Source organism: Plasmodium gallinaceum (assembly GCF_900005855.1).
Source record: "Plasmodium gallinaceum strain 8A genome assembly, contig: PGAL8A_v1_87, whole genome shotgun sequence".
Lineage (NCBI taxonomy): Eukaryota > Apicomplexa > Aconoidasida > Haemosporida > Plasmodiidae > Plasmodium > Plasmodium gallinaceum.
Genome location: NW_021628251.1, coordinates 1,952,493 through 1,974,724, shown reverse-complemented (window position 1 = coordinate 1,974,724; position 22,232 = coordinate 1,952,493). Strand labels below are relative to the sequence as shown.

Below are 22,232 nucleotides of genomic sequence, written 5' to 3'. Positions count from 1 at the left end.
TATTCATATTAGCAAACCAAAAAATTATACTTTTTTAAATCTTAACAAGTTCTAAAATATTTCTATGAGAAATCTTATAGATACCTAATTTATTGTAATTCTGAAATGAATATAATTAGAAAATTTAAAAAAATATATATATATATATAAAATAAGATAAAATAAATTAACATAAATAGATAAAATAATAATTAAGTTAAACTTTATTAAGAATGTGTAAGAATTAGAATAATCTACTATTATTATTAAGGAGAATAAAGATAGCTAGACAAAATATATTGCACACGATTCTTTATTTATTATATAAACATAATATATATCTTTTTTTTTTTCTCTCTTTTTTTTTTTTTTTTTTTTTTTTTTTTTATATATTATATAGATATCCTTCTATTTTTAAAGAAAACTTTGATAAGAACAATAAAACTCTTAAAGTCGAATTACATAATTATCACTATTTATTTATATATAACTTAAAAAAAAAAAAAAAAAGTTTATTAGAATCACAATATAAAAGAAATATATATTGCTATATTTTCCTTTTCATTGTAGATTATATGTTTTTTTCTTTAAGAAAAAAAAAAAATTCTTACGTATTTAACATATTAGACATTAACATATATATATATCCTAACAGTATNATATATTGCACACGATTCTTTATTTATTATATAAACATAATATATATCTTTTTTTTTTTCTCTCTTTTTTTTTTTTTTTTTTTTTTTTTTTTTTTTTTTATATATTATATAGATATCCTTCTATTTTTAAAGAAAACTTTGATAAGAACAATAAAACTCTTAAAGTCGAATTACATAATTATCACTATTTATTTATATATAACTTAAAAAAAAAAAAAAAAAGTTTATTAGAATCACAATATAAAAGAAATATATATTGCTATATTTTCCTTTTCATTGTAGATTATATGTTTTTTTCTTTAAGAAAAAAAAAAAATTCTTACGTATTTAACATATTAGACATTAACATATATATATATCCTAACAGTATTTTTTCATTTTTTTAAATATTGAAAAAAACATGAATGATGAATTTGAATCCTTTCTAAAGGAAAAAATTACATCATTATTAAGGATTAGTGATGATGTTTTTAACGATTTCATACAAAGTGTTAGTTTAAAATTTTTATAGTTTTTTTTCTTTTTTCAATTATATTAAAAAGAGTAATTTCTTATTTTTAATATTTTTAAATCATTATTAGGGGAAGAATAAAAATGATTTATATAACTTCTTTTCATTATCACCTAGCAACACTACTTTATTTTTTATTTTATATAAAAATACACACGGTAAGAATTTAAAAAAAAAAAAAAAAATAGTAAAATTATATTTTTATAAAATTTTATTATTATATCTCTTATTTTTATAAATCAGAATATGCAATAAACGAAAAAAAGTGCGAAATTAATGAAAACTGTAAAAATGAAATGTTAAATGAACAAATAAAAGATGAATATATAAAGAAATATGTAGAAGAGGAAAAAATAGACAACTATAACCAAACTGATAGCTACAATGAAATAAAAAAAGAAAATATAATAAAGAGAGAAGATTTGATAAATAAAAACGAAATATCAGAAGCAGATGAAAGCCTAAAAAAAAGTGAAAAAGAAAAAAATGATAATATAGAAGATAATAATGAAACAAAAAAAAAAGTTGAAATAAAAAATAATATTGAAATAGAAGATATTCATAGCACTAATACGAAAGATACAAATATAAAATCTAACAGTGAATGTGAACAAATAGGAAATAATGAAAATAAAGAAGTGATACACTATGTATTAAAAATGAGTATAAATAATATAAACATTAATGATTCTGAAGAAGAATATTTTCTAGAAAAAAAAAAACAACAAAAAAAAAAAATATACAAACAAATATTATTTTTTTTAAAAATTAAAAATGAAAAGATTGGCAAAAATATAGAAGAATATTTTAATAATAATTATACCTTTGGAAATTTACATTATAATTATATTAATAATTTAAAAACATATTTTAAAGTATTTTTTATACCCTTTTTTCAATGCTTAATAAAAAAAAAAAATTTTTTTGAATATAATGGTACAAGGATAAACCAAAATGTAAGAATGAAAAATGTTTTAAATAAATTAGAAAATTTTAAAAAAAATGAAAATTTAAATAAAGAATTAAATGACTCAGAAGAATTAAATATAAATAAATATCTTGATATCATTGAAAATGACAACTATATAGAAGAAGAAGAAGAAGAAGAAGAAATGCATATAGAAGGAGAAAATTTTATAAATAACAAGACACAAACTGAAAATATAAAAGAAAATATTCTTCTAAATAATAAATCAAATATGTGTGATATTCTAAATAATAATGACAATAATATGTATTCAGAAAAAAAAAATGAAGAATTTTTAAGCAATAAAAATTTGTTAAATTCATTTTATTATTTATTAAATTATTATAAGCAAATTCTAAAAGTAGAACAAATCTCTTATAATGAAATTAATGGAGATCTAATAAAACTTAAAGGTGATACTATAAACATAGATAATTATTTAAAAAATATTTCTAATATAATCAAGGATTTTATAATAAAAGAAAAAAAAAATGATTTAAAAAAAAAAAACGATAAAACAGTTGTGGAATACTGGAAAGAAAGATTTCATAGAGTATATAACTTACTTGAACAAATAAATAGCAAAAAATTTGAACAAATTATAGAAAACATAAAAGGAAAAATTTATAATAATGAATTATGCAACGAAATAAAATTACTGTTAAAAGAAATTGAAAATATGCATATTGAATCATTCGAAATGATAAAATTTAGCAAAATTCTAGAAAGCTCTTTTGAAACTTTAAAGTTTAGTCATATTAATCAAATGAAAAATAGTATTAAATTGGTAATGAGAAAATTAAAAAATATTTGGCTTAGCTCTAAATATTTTCGCAAAGATGAGATTATAATAGCTTTCTTTTTAAGGCTTTCAGAAATAATATTTGAATTTATACTTTTCTTAGCTATCAAGATTAAAAAATTAAATAAGCCAAAAAAAATAAAAAAGTTTCTTTCTAAATGTACAGATATATTGAAGTTTTATGAAAAAGAATTTATATACGTTAAACTTGATATAGAAACTATTGATATAAGAAAAAATTGGTATTTTGATAAAAGTATAATTTTTAAAAATATAAGACATTTGCAACATGTGTTAGCTACCCTTTATACTGTTTATTCAGAAATTATATATTTCACTGATTTATGCTTAATAAAATTAAAAAAATTAGTAAATAACAAAAAAATTATGAATAACATAATTCTAGAAATTAATAAATTATATGAGCCATTTAATGATGTATTAAAAAATATATATCTTTATGATGATGAATCGATTATGTTATTAATGAAAAAATTAAATGAGCAATGCTTAAAAATAGAAAAAAAATGTATTAAAATCATTTATATTCAATTTTCTCATTTAAGAAACACTAAATCAACATATTTGTTAGTAGAAAAGTTTCAAAATTTGAAAAAAAACTATAAAATAGATAGATTACTAATAAAAAAATTATATGATATCTTATTTTTATATAAAAAAGAATTATATTCGTATATTGATTTATTTAATAACATGTGTACTAATAAGGATTTAGATATTTATAAAAGAATGTTATTTTGCTTAAATATATATAAAAAAATTAAAAAACCAATTTTAATATTTAAAAATAATAACTACATAACTTCATCAAATGAGTATAAAATTATAGTTAAATTATATATTAATTTTTGTAAAAAAATGTTTTCATATATTGTTGATACTTATTTTATCTGGAAGAATAGTTCTCTTTCTCAAATGAATAAGATTTTATCATCCAATATAATCACTATAAATAAGCAGCTAAACTTTTACTATGTAATTAATTTTGATAATAATTTTTTTAAGACAATATATGAATATGCTTACATTGAATCTATATATGACTTTAATACACCTATTGAAATATTAAATATGTATAACTTAAAAAAAAAATTATATAGATATTTATATGAGTTAAATGAAATTATTATCTTTTTTAAGAGTTTTACTACAACCAAATCAATTATTGAACAAAAAGTTTTAATAAAATTTTTTCAATGTTTTGAACAAAAACTAATATATATTTCAAACAATATAAATTGGTTAAACTTAAATATTGATTATTATATTACTGATTTAAAGAATTGTAAAAGTATAATTGAAAATGTATATCTATCTTTATCATATTCTCTTACTAGTATAGATAAAATTATTTATAATATGCAAAATGTTAACGTAGTTAGATATATCGACTGGGGTAATATGAAGCCGTTACATATTCAACCTTTTTTTAATTATTTTGAGGAATATAGGATTAATGAAATTAATAAAATTTTACAAAAATATAAAGAAATATCACAAATATTAATTAAAATAGAACAAATTGTAGAAAAAACAAAAAATGGTAGAAGTGAGATAATGGATGAACTGTATTATTTGTATCAATGCAAAATATATAAATGTTTAAGTTTAATAATTATAAAAGGTTTGTGTAACTATGAAACGCTTATTGAAAACGATTTTCAAAAAAAAGTTTTAGATAATTATAAACCCTGTTTATATATTAAAGAAGATATTTATTCAGATGTATTTTTAAATAATTCAATACAAAATATTTTTAAACTAATATCTAAATTACTAACAAACTTACTATTATCATCTTCAGAATTTATTAGATGGTTAGATTACTCTTGTATTGAAGTTCCTATATCATTAAAAGAAGATTTTGAATTTTTTAAAATGAAATTTTCTTTTTATCAAAGTGTTAGTAAAAATAAAATAATCATTGATAGAATAATACACATACATCAATTAATACAAAACGTTTTTCAAAAAGCTAATAAATACATATATAGCTTTTTAAAGTATGATAATATAATAAATTCAATCATTAAAGCTCAAAGTAGTTTTAATATTCATCAAAATATTTCATACCCTCTAATCTATTATGATAATATTCTAAAAAATATTACAAATATTCAAAATAAAATTGATAAAGAAAATGATAAAAAAACAATTCAATTTATTTCTTTAAATATATCGTTTGTTCTTAATTCAATCAAAAACAAGTTATTAGATTCTAAAAAGTTTTTTTTTAATAACTTACATTTTATTTTTACCACACTAACATGCTCCACTATGAGTGAAATAACTAAATATAGGTAATTAAAAAAATAATGATAAATATAAACAAATATTAAAGGGAAATAAATAATAGAAAATCTAAATATATGAAAAATAAATATATATTCTAAAATATTTTTTTACATTATAATATGTATTTTTTTTTTTTTTTTTTGTTTTACAAAAAATTCAAGTGGAATACTTAAAACAGCAACTAATTCAATGGATAAATATGAAAATATTATAAAAACAATAAACACAATAAAAACAGAAAATATAAATATAGAGATAAATATTCAAAAAACAGAAGAGATTTATAATATATTAACAATTTACGAAGATAATAACATAAACGAAGAACAAAAGAAAAAGTTATTTTTATTATATCCATTATACTTAAATATGCTAAATATAGCTTTTTTTAATGATAATCTAATGTTTTCAATAAAACAAGAATTTTACAAAAATACCAAAAACAAAGTAACTAAAATATTATAATTAAGAACATTTTTTACATTAATACTTGTATAATTTTATATGTATTTTGTATGTATATTTATATATAAATTTTCTTTTTACTTTTCTTTTTTATTAAATAGATAATTTTGTTTGAAGAAAAAGTGAAAAATATTCTAAAAAAGTTTCATCTTTGTGGTCCATCATCTGAAAATATTAATTTAAATGAAGGTTAGAAAGAAATTTATAAATTGTTACATATATATTTTTTTTTTAATATATACTTATATATTAGCATTTCTTGGAGTTCTAATCTATTTTCATTAATATCTCTATAAATAATTATATTTTATATACACTTTTTATCAATATTTATTATCTGCATTTTATAAAAAATCTTCTTTTTTTCTTTTATATATATAGGAATGGAAAGCTTAAAAAAATATATAAATGATTTTAAATTATTAGAGATAGAAAAAGATGAAATAATTAAAGCTCAAATTTTATGCAACATGAAAATTCTACTATTTGAAAATTTTTACCTATTAAAAAATACTATAAAAATTTATAATTCGATTTATTCTATATATAATTCTTATACTACTAGAATAAATGACTTTTTAGATGTTATTTATTATAAATTAAATATTAGAGTATGTAAAAAATATATATATATATATATATATATATATATATATATATAATATGATAATAAAAATATAAAATTTATATTTATTTGTTTATATTTATTTTGTTTATATTTATTTTTTTAATTATATAGGAAATAAATAAATCTTTAAAAGAAGTAAAAAATGAATTATTAGAATTGGAAAAAGATCAACCTGAAGCCAAGAATATTTTAGTAATACCGTATTATGTAGTTTTTTTTAAGTATCTTTTTTCATTACTTAAAATTATAATGTATTTATTTTAGGCATATAAAAAAATTAATGAAGAATTAAACAAAATGAATACAACTTTAATTATTGTCTACTTATTACAAAACACAAATATGAAACTAACAAATTGGCATGAAATAATAAATCTTCATTCAAAGAAAAATAAGATAAAATACCAAATAAAATTTGAAAACAATATTATTATTAATGATAAAAATATAAATATTAAATCCATAACTCTTTATGATATGCATGAATTAAAAATTTACTTACATTTTAATGATATCAAATATATAATTTATAAAATTAAAGTAAAAAAAAAAAAAAATAAAATAAAATATATAAATCTTAATCTATGTGCAACATAATTCTTATAAAATATTCATTTAAATAAGAATCCTTATTAAAATATTTATATATTTATATATTTTTTTACATATAATAGGAAGTTGAAAAATTAGAAAATTACTTAAATAAAATTGAAAATAACTGGAAGCAAGAATCATTAAAAATAAAAAAATATAATGATTATTTTATATTAGATGATAACAAGAATATATTTAAAAATATTAAAAAAACATTTAGTGATTTACATTTAATGAGAAACTTAAATTTTGCTCATGATTTAATTCCTAAAATAAATTATTTACAAAATAAATTACATTTTATCTACGAATTTTTGTCATTATGGATATTAGTAAATATTTTTTTTTTTTTTTTTTTTTGAATTTAGAAAAAAAAAAAGACAAAAATATATATTGTCATTATTATATCTTTTTATTATACAAATATTTTTAGATACAAGAAAAATGGATTAACTTAGAAAGATTCTACAACAATGAAAATTTTAGTCATTTTAGCAATGAATTAAAAAATTTCAATAAAATAAATAAAACATATATTGAAATAATGAAAAATGCAAAAAAAAATTTAAATTTATTTCAAAATTGCAACACTCAATTTTTTTACTTTTTAAAAAATTATTATGATCGTGTATTATTTTTATCTAAAGAAACATTAAATATTTTGCAAGACAAAAAATTTGCATATCCAGATTTTTTCTTTCTAAGTGATGAGGAGTTACTTGATCTTTTGTGTAATAATTATAATAATAAATAAAAAATTTAATAAAATTCTTATACAAATATATATGCATATATGTATTAAAAAAAAATTATATAGCTAATACAGAAACAGAGAATTTAAAAAAATACTGTTACATAATTTATGAAGATCTTCTAACTTTTAATGATATTGATAAAACGGTGTGTTAATAAAAAATTATAATATTATCTTGTAACTCTACTTTTCTTATTACTCTAATACTTACTGCTTTTATAAATGTTGTATAGATAATTGAAATTATCACTACAAAAAAGAATATATTCAACCTAAAGAATGGCTTAAAAATAATAGGAATAGACACTTATGTTATTTTAAAAGAAAAAATAAAAAGTGCTTTAAAAGAAAGCATTGTTACATGTTTAAAAAATTATCACAATACAAACAAGTAATATATATGTATTTTTTCTATTATATTTACATCTTTTCCATACTCTAATGAAAAATACATGCATGCATTTTATTCCTATTGTATTAGTTTTATTATATATTTTCACTGTATTATTCTTTTATCATTTTTTATAACAAATTTACATTTCTCCTTCCTAATAATAAATAGTTTATTTTACTATATTTTATCATTCCTTTTATTTCCCCCCTTTTTTTTAACCAAATAACAAAATGTTTAATTTTCATTTATAGAATAATTCCGATTATTATTAACAATATATCAGTTATCTCAAATATTGTAATAAAAGTGGTGTTAAGTGAAGAAATGAAATATATAATTCAAACAAAAAGTATAAATTATACCAATAAAGTCATAGAGAAGTATAAGGATATTGTATGTTTAAAAATAAATAAGTGTTATTATTTTTTCTAAAGTAATATTTAAATTTCTTATTTTATTTTTATTATTTTTTTTATAGTCTAACGATTTAATGGAAGAATTAAAAAAGGAGAAAGGAAAAAATGTTCATAAATTAGAACAATCTATAATTATTTTTTTAGAATTTATTAATATGTTAAAAAAGGCAATTCAAGAAAATTTATTTGATGAAAATAACTTCTTTTTATATTATCAGTTTAGATATATTCTAGATAAAAATAACGAACATATTTCAGTAAAATATGGAAATTATACTTTTAAGTATTAAAAAAAAAAAATAATTAAAAAAAAATAAAAACTGATTTAAAAAAATTATTGTAATATACACTGTGATAAATGTCAAATAAATTCCACATAATTATTCTTTCTTTTTTTTTTTTTTTTAAGATATAATTATGACATATTAGAAAATAATGACTTATTTGTAAATATATTGTCAAACAATAAATATATATATTCTATATGTTCAAATATTCAAAAATCTTATTACAATATAATATGTGGAAAAAATAAAACTTCAACCATAAAATATATAACATCTACATTAGGTAAATGCATAAATAATCATTTTCTCAAACTTTTTTTTTTTTTTATATATCTATATATATATATAGTATATTATTTTTTATGTTATTTTTTTAAAATTTAGGTTTGAGATCATACTTTATTAAAGGAAGTGCAAATAATATAAAAAATATTTTGCTTGGTGTAATTCAGTCAGGTAATTTAAAGAAAAAACTTCAAGTAAAAGTAATTTAAATTTATTTCATTTTTTAAATTTTTAAATGAATTTTTTATTACAATTTATTAGGTTATTCTTTAATTTTTCAAAATGTTGATGAAGTAAAAGTGGAGATACTATCTGTTTTAACAAATATATTTAGATCTGTTCAAACATGTACATCTTATATATATTTATATAATAAATTAAATGAAAACACCATATATAAAAATAAATAATTTAAATTAAATGCCACTAGAAAAAAAAAAAAAAAGTTTAAATGATATAAATAATATATAGTGAAATACAAAATAATAATTTTTTCATTCATATAAATCATTTTTTTTTTTTTTTTTCTTCTTTAATTATTTATAATGTTAAAATTTTTCTTAAATTTAAAAGGTTTAAAGAAAAAAGAAAAAAATATTTATATTTTTAATAAAGACATTACATTTAATAGTAGCAGTGTAATATTTTTTACTTCTAAATCCTATAGGTATTTTTGCATATATATATACATATATATATATATATAAATTGTTCCGATTATATAATATAAACACTCTTTTTTTTAAAAAATAGATGTGGGAATATTCCTATTAATTTAAAAAATTTGTGCAAAGAAGTTATTATAAATACTTGTCAAGAAGTAGAACTTATAGAAATTCTTTTATATATAAATAATTTTTCTAATATCAAACATTTATGTGTTAAAATTTTGAATTTTATGGAATATTTAAATTTTGTTTATTTTAATTCGAATAATAATATTTTAAATGATATAATTAACATAATAAGTTTATGTAGAAAAGGAAATAATCAATATAATGAATATAGTGAATATCTTTTGATAGCTAATTATATTTTCATATATTATTATGATAAATTGAAGAACATAGAACATATAAAATTTGAAAAATTAATAAACAAATTTTTTGGTGTGGAATTAATTACAAACTTTAATTTAAAAGAAAAAAGAGATTCTTTAAAAGAAGTAATAAAAATTAAAATAAAACGAAAAAAATTATTATTTTATTAAGTTTTAAAACTATATTTTTTTAGCCTCCTATTTAAATATATTGATAAATATACATAATAAATTCAATACTTATAAAAAAAAAAATATATATTTATTTACATGCACCTTTATATATAGAATCATAATAATAAGTGTAATTTTATATATGAATAACTTTTGTCTTTTTTTTTTTTTTTTTATTTTATTAGTTATTAAAAAATGACCGAATATATTTAAAGGATGATTTATTTTATAAATATGAAAAAGATATTTATGTATTAAAAGAAAAATTAGATAATCAGTTTTTGTCTATAATATATGGAAATATTTATAGTGGAAAAACGACTTTATTAAAAATATACAACACATTATATAATTATAAATATTCCTTTATTTATTTAGATTCTTTATATGGTATAACTTATATATCTTTTCTTTCTTCTCGTTATTGAATTTCTTAAATAATTAAATGTTTTTATACATTTATGTACACTCATAACCTTTTATATATTCTTACTATCATAAAATAAAAAGATATAACTAAGAATAATTAAAAATTTTCTAAAACATAAAATATTTTATAATTTTTTTTTTTTTTTCTCACAATTTATTGTAAAAATGAATAATTTTTAGATTCATTTAATAATTTTAATGAAAGTTTTTTATATGATATAATGAAAAAGAAACAACAAAAAAATGATGAATACACATTTATTATGAAGTTGAATTATCTTAATCCTATTGTTTATAATTTGTTATCCTTAAATAAGTTAATTTATTATAAAAATCAACAAGAACTTACCTATGGGAATAAATTAAAGATTATAATTGAGGTAAATAAAAATAGATACAAATAAACTAATATTTATACTATTATATTTATTATATAGAAAATTAAAAAAGAAGAAATACTAAATTAGTTTAAAAGATTATATTATATTCTTTGTATTATTTTTATTTCAAAATTTATTTATATATATATATATATATATATATATTCAAATAAATAAATATTGTCAATATAAATGTTTATCATTTATTTTTTATTTATTTAATCTTGTTTTTCTAGTGCAATAATATCTCCTTTTTGGATCCTTATTTACTTAATAAAATGAATAAAATTTCAATTAAAGATAATATAAATATATATAATTATTTTAAAAAAAATAGTTTTGTAGCATTAGATTGTATTCTGAATGCTAATTTTTTTTCAGAAAAAAACATACAGAATAATAAAAATGATTCAAATTATATTAATAATCATGAGGAAAAAAAAAAAATTATTTTTGGACTATATGATGAGCTTAAATTATTTTATAGAAAATTTTTTCTACATATTTTTAATTATATAAATAAAAGAAAAGGAGAAAATTTTAATATAGCTAACTATTACACAAAAAATGTTGATATGAAAAATATAGTTTTAAGTAATGACAACTTAACAAAAAACGACTTATTTAATTTTTGTGCTAGTGATAAAATTATAATAAATAATTTCATAGATATTTTTAAAAGTAATTTCTTAATTTTTTTAAAAGAATGTAATTTATCTGATGAATTAAATGAATATAGCAAATCTTCTAATAATAATGATTCTTATACTTTTCAAAATATTGAAACTTTACATAAAGATAATTCTGAAAAAACAATCTTAAATGAAAATATAAATGAAGAATATGCATCAAACGAAGAATATAATTTAGATAATATAGATAAAAATTACATAGAGAATATATGTCTATTACAAGCAGAAAGAGAAAATAATAAGAAAATAGAAAAATATAATAAAAAAGAAATTTTAAATTTAACAATTATTAAAAATAAAGCCGTTTTTATTTTAATAAGTTGCCTCATTTTTGTTTTTAACAATCTTTTAATTGATAATGAAAAATCTAACTTTTTTACATTTCTCAAAAAATTATGTATATATAATGATATCTCTATTAATTGTAATTTAACAAATTGTTTTTATCATATAAAGAAAGATAAGTGGGTTCCTATTAGTGAGTTTTTTAATGTAATATATCTTTTTTATTTCCATAAAAAAAAAAATCTTCAAATTGTTTTAATATAATAGATAAATTATAATATATATATTTTTTATATATATATATATATATGTGCAGATTATCAAAAATAATGAATTTGATGAAAAACATTTAATATTTTATGATGAAGAAATAAAAAAAAAAATTAACTCCATTAGTCTATTATATAAAGGCGAGTCTAATATTTGCTTAATAGGAAATAAAAGTAATATATAATTAAAAAAAAAAAAAAAAAAAAAAAAAAAGATTATTTATAAAATTAGTATATTTAAAATGAATAGACACTACTTGTGTAAAATAAATTTTTAATATAATAAACATTTACTATTACTTTTATTTATGTGTATATATGATGTATCTATAGTTTATTTATTTTTTTTTTTTCATATTATACTTTATTAAAACAATAATAGTAATACAGTTTTTTCTTTTTCTATTTCTCTTATATTTACTCATTTTTATATTGTTTTTATGTTATATTCAGAAAATTGCAAAACAACTATTTTAAAAGAAATAATTAATAAAAATAAAAACATTGATCACGTTATAGTAAATGTTTTGAAATATACTAATGTTCTTAATTTTAAAATCCTACATGATAAATTAATAAAAAAGAATGTTAAAAGATATATTCATGAATCTGTTTTTTACATTTGCATAGATGACATTCACATAAATTATGTAAAATAAAAAAGAAAAAAAGAAAAAAAGAAAAAAAGAAAAAAAGACAATTGTAAGGAACCTTATAAATTCTTATTTATATTTTAATATTTTATAGGAAAAATTAAATAATCATTCTGTAGAATTTTTACAAAATTTACAAAGGAACTTATGCTATTTTGAAAACAAAATTATTAATATAGAAAATATAAAAAGCATAATTTCATTAGATTTTGAACAAATTAAAAAAAATAGTTATTATCAAAACATTTCATATTATTATTCCTTTTTCTTTTTAAATACAAACAAAAAATGTTTAGTAAATTATTTTAATGCTTTAATAAGTTATTCATTACATGACAAATTTCAAGTAATTATATAATTAGAATCTAATATTTTTATATTAACATAAAATTAAAAAAATACTATTTTTTTTTTTTTTTTTTTTCTTTAATAAGACTATACATAATAAGTTAGTAAGTTATAGTTTAGAAGTATTATGGAAAATTCATGAAGACATTAATTTTGAAGAAAAAAAAGAAAACAATTTATTATTTACAAAAGAAAATATTTTTTTGTTATATGAAGATTTTTTTTATACTAAAACTAATTTTCAAAATGAACAAGATGTTATAAAAAATTGGTGGTATTTAAACAAAAAAAAAAAAAAAACAAAAAATCAAATAAAACAAATTAAACAAAATAAAAATATGTTTTAAGATATATTATATACATATGAAAAATAACATAAATATGTATTGATGAAATCATTAATGTCTTTTTTATTTTTTTATTTAGTGAAAATACTAAAAGTATAATTTTAAATAGAATTTTAAAAAAGGAAAACAAAGAAGAAATAAAGAAAAAAATAGAAAGTATAAAATAAAAAATAAAAAAAATAAAATGAATATTTATTTTAATTTATTCTTTCAATTTTTTTTTTTGATTTTTATCAGATATTGAACATAATTATTTTCCTAATTTAATTAATGAAAATTTATCTACTTACTTAAATTATTTTTCTAAAGATGTAATAATATTAATATAAAAAATACTTTATTCTAATACTTTCTAAATAAAAATTTGTTTTTCTTTTACACGACTTTTTTAATTTTAGGTCCATGAAAAAGTTGACATTGATTTACTTAAAGATGAATTCGTTAGAAGTTTAAGCAATTACAATAATATGTATATGAATGCCAAGATATTTGTAGAATTTTACTTTAAAAACATTGTAGAAATTTATAAAAAAATAAGTAAAAATATAAATGCATCAATGATAATTTGCATGAATAAAAAGAGAGCTGTTACAATACTAAATGCTGTAGCATACATATTAAATATAAACACAATTATAATAAATAAATCTAATAAAGTTGAAAACATGCAAGACAAAATTAACTATTTTAATAAATTAAGGTTTCAAAGAAATCTTTTTATACTAATTAATTATTCAAATAAATATAATGACTATTTCTATTCTTTAATTTATAAAAAGTTTCCTTCTGTCTTTTATGAGAAAAATGAACTATTCAAAATGTATACTAAAACAAGTTTGATCTCAAACGATTTAAAATGGGAAAATATTCAAAATATTGTAATTAAAATATATATATTAAAAATTACTAGAAAATATCTATAAAAAAAAAAAATAAATATACATTAAATATAACTAAAAAAAAAAAAAAAAAAAAAAAATTAAAAAAAAAAAAANAAAAAAAAAAAAAAAAAAAAAAAATAAAAAAAAAAAAAAAAAAAAAAAAAAAAAAAAAAATTAAAAAAAAAAAAAGAATAAAATTATTTAAGACAATAAATACTTTTTTTGATATACGTTAAACTATATATTTTTTATTTTTTATTTTTTTTTTTTTTTTTTAATATGTAGATGAAAAAGAATACATATGTTTGTTTAGTTCATGAAAAAAGATTTGATTTAAAAACTAATGTTTTTCAAAATTACAAAAATATTTATAATGATATTAATATCATTCATTTAGATAGTTGGACTAAAGAAGAATATATTCAGTATTGTATTTTGTTTTTAAAAAATTATGAAGACAATCATTTTATAGATAATATATTAAATAATTTTAAAAAAAAAGTAATTTTAAATAATATAGAAGATGACATTGAAAAAGAAAACAAAACTATAACAATAAAGGAAAAAGAAAAAGAAAAAGAAAAGGAAAAAGACGACAATAAAATTTTTGTAAATTCTTTGGATTATATAAAACAGAAGAAAGAAGAAAACAATATTAAGGAAAATGAGATAGAGAATGAAAATGCGACAAAAAAAGAGAAAGAAAAGAAAAATGACTTACAAATATCAAATAAAGATGACAATGAAAAAGGAGAAAGAAAAAATGAGAAAAGTAATGAAATGGATTCAAAAAAGGTGGATGAAGATGAAAAAGAAATAGAACAAAAAAAAGAAAAAGAAGGAAATGACGAAAATGAGAAAGAAGAGGAAAAGATAAATCAAAGTAGAAGCGAAGAAAATAATAAAAATGAATTTGAAAATGAAAAAAAAAAAGAAAAGATAATAAAAGAAGGAATAACAAAGAAGAAAGGCTTTCGAACGAACAAAAATATAAGAAAGGAGGAACAAAATAATTCTGAAAATAAATATAAGAACCCTAAAAAAGAAAATAAATCTTTAACTAAAATAGAAAAAAATAAAAAGAAAAATGAAGATAAATTAATAACTACATATATCAAAAAATCTAAGAATTATGAAAATACTTCTAATGTGAAAAATATAAGGAAAGGTACAAATAACATCATGGAAAAAAAAAAAAATAATAACGAAGATATCTCAAAAAGTAGTACAAATGTAAATTTAAGTAAATCAATTAAAAAAAAAGATAACATAGAAGGTACAAAAAAAAAAAAAGCTTTGAAAGTAAATGAAAATATTAATGTGAATATAAAAAAAAAAAATGAAAAAGAAATAAATAAATTTAAAAATAAAATAGATGGTAATAATCAAATTGAAAAAAAATATAGAAAATATCAAAAAACAGAAGATAATGATGGTAGCATTTTTAGAACAAATAAATTTACAAAAGAAAACCATGATAAAAAATTAGAGAAAAAAAAAGAAATTAATATTTTTAATAATTATGATCAAGATAATTTATTAAAAACTACGAAAAATGATCAACACAAAGCTGAAACTGTAGGAGAAACTAACGAAAATGAAAATGTTAGTAAAACTGAAAATGTAGAAAATATGAATGAAAAAATAAATGAGATTAATATAGAAAGTGAAAGTAAAGGAGAAATTATAAATAATAATGAATTTTCTAAAGAAAAAGATAGAAATGAAAATGATGATCTATGCAAGAATCTAAGTGAAGAAAATAGTCAAAATTTAGGTATTAACAATATAAAAAAGTTTAGTAGAGAAATATTGAGTGAATATGACTCTTATAGCAGAAAAAAGTATAAATATAATATTTGCAATATAATTGAAAATCAACATGAAAACATTGTTAATACTTTTATAGAAGTATATTATGATCTAAAAAATTTTTTAAAAAAAAATAAAAATTTAGATTTCATAAGAGTCAATAAATGCAATTTTATGGATTCTTTGATTATGTTCTATATTTTGTTAAAAAATAAATTAAATTATAAGAATAAGCAATTATATATGTTTAAAATGAGTCTAAAAAAAATTAATATTATATTTGAAAATTATGAAAATATGTATATTGAAATTGAATCTATAAACTCATTAGTATCTAATCTGAATGATAATATTGTTAAATTAAATGATTCTATTAAAATAAATTCCAAATTATTAATAGATATTGAAGAAAAGTTTAACAGCAATAAAAAAATTTTAAATAAAGTTACTAATGATATCGATGAAATGATTGAAAATAAAAATGAATCAGAGAAACAAATTGAGGAAGAGTGTATATCTATTATTTTTAAAATACAAAATGTAGAAAATAATGAAATTAAAAATATATTAAAGATGAATAATCCAGATGTAATTCTAATTAATATATCAATTATGTTAAATACGTTAATTAGAAATTCATTCTTAAATGACAATATTGATAACTGGAATTACTTTAAAAACTTTCTATCAAAAGATAATTTTTCTAAATTTTTTTTTAATTTTAAAAAGGAAAATGTAACGGATAAACAAATAAAAAGAGTGAAAGAATACATGAACAAAGATGAGATAATATATAATACTCAAAAAATTTACCAAATGAATAATTTGTTTTCTTTTTTTTTTGAGTGGATTACTTTTATAATTAAATATAAGGAATATTATAAAAATGCTTGTGATATAAATGTAATTATTTCTAATAATAAAACGAAAAAAGAAAAATATGAGAGTGAAAACCAAAAGTTATTAGAAGAAATGCATAGAATAAAATCATCTATTGTAAATAGTAAAAATGAGGTAAACGATCAAAGTGAGCAAATTGAAGATCTAAATAAAAAATTAAATGTAATTAATAAATCTTATTTACCATTTTTAGAGATCAAAAAATTTTTAGAAAAAATCAAAAATAAATATACATATACTATTGAAAAAATTGAAAGCAATTATAAGTATTTAGTTTCTGAAATTTTACTTTTTTCCTTTTTTCTAAATTATTCATCCTCCTTTAATTATAAATATAGATGTTATTTATTGGATACATGGAAAAAAATTATAAAAAAAAATAATATACTAATAAAAGATGATATAAAAATAGAAAACATTTATTCATGTGATAGCATAATTTCTTTATTTATTTCTGATAATTTTCCTAGACACATATTTTATATACAAAATGCTTTAATATCCTTAAATCATTTTAGATGGCCTTTGTTTTTAGATCAACAAAATATAGGAATTGATTGGTTAAAAAAAAGTTATAGCAACAATTTAGTTATTCACAACTTTGATGAAAATCTTAGCAAACATTTAGATATGTGTATAATATATGGAAAAAGTCTAATAATACCTTTTTTTAATTTTCAGAATTTGTATATTTATGAAAAAACAAATGATGAAAATTATAATTGTGAATACTTAGATCAAGAAAATTTTAAAAATATAAAAGAGGATTTATTATATAAAAAAAATTTTCTTAAATTTAAATTAAAAAATAAAGATATTAAACTTAATTCAAATTACAGCATCATTGAGCCTATTATTGAAAGAAATATATATTTATTAAATGGAAAATATTATATCAATATTGGTAATTATATATATATATATACGATTTTATTATTTATATACATAATTTATCACACAAATATTAATTTTTTTTTTTTTTTTTTCTTTTATCTTATTATATTTATTTAGGTATGAAAAAGTTGGAATATAATAATCAATTTAGATTATTCCTTGTAAGCGATACGAATGATAGATATTTTGAGGATATTGAAGATTATGTTAATATAATAGATTTTCAAATAGATAAAAATTTAATTATAAATAAAATTGTAAATATAATATTGAAACATGAGGATGAAAAAAAAGTAATTAATTTTAACACAAAAATAAGAAATTTCTATGAAACAAAGCAAACACTAAAATTTTTAGATGATGGTATGATTTTAGAATTGTGTGCTTTTAATAATAAAATTAATAATCATAATAATTTAATTAATGCTATAAATAACAACGTTTTAAAAAAAATGGAAATAAAAAAATTATTGAAAGAATACAAAAATGAAATTAAGAAAATTAAAAATTCTTCAGATAATATAAAATATTTAGGCTATAGATTTTACAGCATATATAAAGTTTTACAAAAACAATCCAAGGTGAAATCAGTTTATAATTTCAATTTTAATTATTTATTAAATATTTTGAATCATCTAATTAAAAATATTAATAAGAAAATGTTAATATGTAATTTTAATCAATTGATTAAAAAGTTTACTCATAATTGTTTTGTATTTTTTTTAAATACTATAAATACAAAGGATAAATTATTTTTTTGTTTCCTCTTTTACACCTCTTTAATATTTGAAGAAAAAAAGTTAAATGATATAAAAAAATCATTTAAAATAGAAAAAGAAAAATATTATTCCTTATTTATGAGGATGAAAAACCTAAGAAATATTGACGTAACATATCTACAAAAAATAGAATGGTTAAATACTAAAAAAAAGAAAGAACTAATGTTTTTAGGAAAAGAATTTGAAAGTTTTAAACAACTTATTGATGATTTAATAAAAAATTCTACCGAATATTATAATTGGTATAAACAAACCAAACCTGAAGATAACTTCTTTTTTCTGAAAAGAGTTCATTTAGACAAATTAGAAACTATTTTATTCATATATGTAATGCGTAAGGATAGATTATATTATTACATATATTTTTTGTTACAAAATTATTTAGATTTATCAGAAAATCTTAATTGTAGTTCTTATTTCTCAAATGATTTAAACTACTTAGATACAAAAACATTTTTATATATAGTAGAACCATATCATACATATGATACTATTCCATCTAACAATAACATAAAAACTTTTAGTGTTGGAAATAATTTCAATAGTGATATTCAAATAATAATAGAAACTTCATTACAAAATGGAAAAAAATTGCTATTAGAAAATATACATTTAATAAATTTTAATATAGAAAAATTTTATGAAATTTATAATAATAAAAAAATTCATTCAAATTTTGAATTATATTTAACATCAGAAAAAAATTGTTCTATTTCAATAAATAAAAAAGCTATTAAAATTTATTCATACAGAGAAAAACATTTTAAAAGTTTTTTGATAGAATTTTTTACTTACACTTATAATATTTATAAAGATAAGCTAAAAAATAATTTTATGAACTCATTTTTATTTTCATTAGCATTCTTTCATAGTATTTTAGTATCTAGATGCAATTATGATAACTTTGGTTTTGATGAATTATATTACTTTGATAATAAAGATTTTGAAATTACTTTTGATTGTCTTTTGTATTATTTTGATTTAATTCAAATAAATAATGTATTAAATAAAAGTGAAAATCTAAATAAAAATAAATATGATACTTTCAATAATAAATTTATTAGTGAAGATATAGAAGAGAAGAAAATAAATATAAATTGGAATTTTATAAAGTAAACATAATAAATGTGAATACATAATAGTCACATATTCCATTAAAAAAATTATAATATAAATCTATTCAGACGTTAAAAATTCAATTTCATAGTTTATTCATATAAAGATTCATATTATTATATTTTATATATATATATATATATATATATATATATATATATATATATATATATATATATATATATATATATGCATGTATATTTATATTTTTATTTTAAAAACATCAAATTTTACTTCATTTCTAATCTACAGAGATATTATCCTAAACGGATATGGTAATAAGGTTAATTATATGGATAGAAAGATTATAAAAAGTTACATTAACGAATATTTTAATGAATATTCTTTTAATGAAAAAAATGAATTTATATATTCAATGGATGAAAAATACAATTATAAATTTTTATTAAACCGATCTGCTAAAGAATATATGAACTTAATTAAAGTAAAAATAAAAATAAATTAAACAAATTTTTCAAATTATAGGATATTTATATATATAATTTTTATTTTTATATTTTATCTAAATTACATTTATTTTGTATTATTATTTCAATTATTCTATTTTTTTATTATAATTATTGTTTTTTTTTATTCATTTTTGTTTGTATTCATATTTTATATTATGATGTGTTTTCTATTATCTTAGAGTTATCCATCTATTAATAGTTGTAAAATGTATGGAATGAAAATAGAAGCTGATAAAAAGAAATATGAAGAATACAATAATACTCTATTAAGTAATTTAAGAAAAATATGTAAGGAGGAAATTTTAATTTATAAAAAAGAAAATAATGATAAAGATGTTTTTTTCAACTTGGAGAGTGATTATTATTCAAGTTCATTAATGAATACTGATGAAGATGAAAATATATATGAAAATATAGATAAAACAGAAACACTAAGAGAGTTCGAGTCAGAAGAATGTACAAAAGAAATGTATGAAAGCAAATTTCTAATAAAGATAAATAGTAGAGAAGACAATGGTGTTACTTTTGAACAATTGGATGATTTTAATACTTGTGATATTGATTATTTTAATCTAAATTTTTTAAAAAATATTAAGAAAATGAATGAATTCTATGAATTAATAAAAAAACTTAAAATGACATTAAAAAACAATTTAACTGTTAATTCAGAATGGAATAAAACTGACAAAACAACTATTCAATATTGTTGTATAAATGAAACAAAAAAGTTTAAAGAAATAACAAATATAATATATAACGATGTAATAAAAATTGAAAAACAATTAAATAAAAATAAAAAAAATTTTGATATTGATTCTAAAGAAATTATGTTCAATTTATCAATAAGTAAAATACCAAAAAAATGGAGTTGTAATTTTAATAAAAAAATAAAAACAGTTGATAGTTTTATTAAATATTATGAAAGAATTAAAGAACAGCTATACTTTTGGAATATTTCGGGGGAATTGAAGTTTTATAATATTCAATACTTATTTTATCCTTCAGAATTTTTTAAAGCATTATTAATTAAATATAGTTGCATTTATAAAAAGAACTTAAAAGATTGCATATTCATATGCAAAATAGATAATGAGATGGATATAAATAAAAAAGAAAATGTTCATTTACAAAAAAATATTTTTTATAGTAGTGATGAAGAAACTGAATTTTTATCAAAAGATGTAAATTATACAAATTATGTTCATTATGATACTGAAAATCATAGTGATGTATACTTGCTAGGATTTTTTACAATGGTAAATATATATATGTATTTATAATTTTATCTTTTTTTTATATTTTTTTTTATTTTTACTTTAATTTTCCAATAGTTGTTAAATCTATTTATAATCATTCTACATTATATATTTGGTTATCTTTTTTGTTATTTTATTTTATTTTATTTTATTTTTTTCTTTTTTTTTTGTAGAATGATAATTTTGAATGTTTGGGAATTAAATCAAAAAGTAATAAGAAATATGATGAAATACCTATAATAAAGTTAGATGTAATTGAAAAAAAAAAAAAAAACATATTAAAAGATAAAAAAATACCCCTTTATCAAAATATGTATAATGGAAAACTAAAAAAAAAAAATAATATGTTTATAACAAATTTGTATTTTAATACTGACAAACATAAGTCTTTAATTTACATTAATAAAATTTATTTATTCATTTATAATTAATAAAAACATTTTTATTTAAT

The 22,232-nt window shown here is 16.5% G+C and overlaps 1 protein-coding gene across 1 annotated transcript; it reads left to right on the top strand.

Moving 5' to 3' along the window:
- Positions 1 to 1,038: 1,038 nt before the first annotated feature.
- Positions 1,039 to 22,212, top strand: PGAL8A_00319400 (dynein heavy chain, putative; the record flags this gene model as incomplete). The annotated part of the gene is made up of 34 exons (XM_028672215.1): positions 1,039 to 1,128; positions 1,220 to 1,307; positions 1,393 to 5,239; positions 5,396 to 5,681; positions 5,801 to 5,888; positions 6,081 to 6,310; positions 6,439 to 6,519; positions 6,592 to 6,867; positions 7,002 to 7,253; positions 7,355 to 7,652; positions 7,739 to 7,821; positions 7,909 to 8,066; positions 8,321 to 8,438; positions 8,548 to 8,768; positions 8,895 to 9,055; positions 9,157 to 9,228; positions 9,319 to 9,405; positions 9,631 to 9,724; positions 9,811 to 10,222; positions 10,456 to 10,660; positions 10,880 to 11,079; positions 11,316 to 12,263; positions 12,373 to 12,499; positions 12,779 to 12,975; positions 13,073 to 13,324; positions 13,413 to 13,600; positions 13,753 to 13,829; positions 13,911 to 13,984; positions 14,072 to 14,551; positions 14,840 to 18,170; positions 18,278 to 20,051; positions 20,308 to 20,500; positions 20,705 to 21,781; positions 21,955 to 22,212. 34 exons carry the CDS (start codon positions 1,039 to 1,041, stop codon positions 22,210 to 22,212), a joined length of 16,323 nt encoding a protein of 5,440 aa, XP_028528789.1.
- Between the last annotated feature and the right edge of the window lie 20 nt (positions 22,213 to 22,232).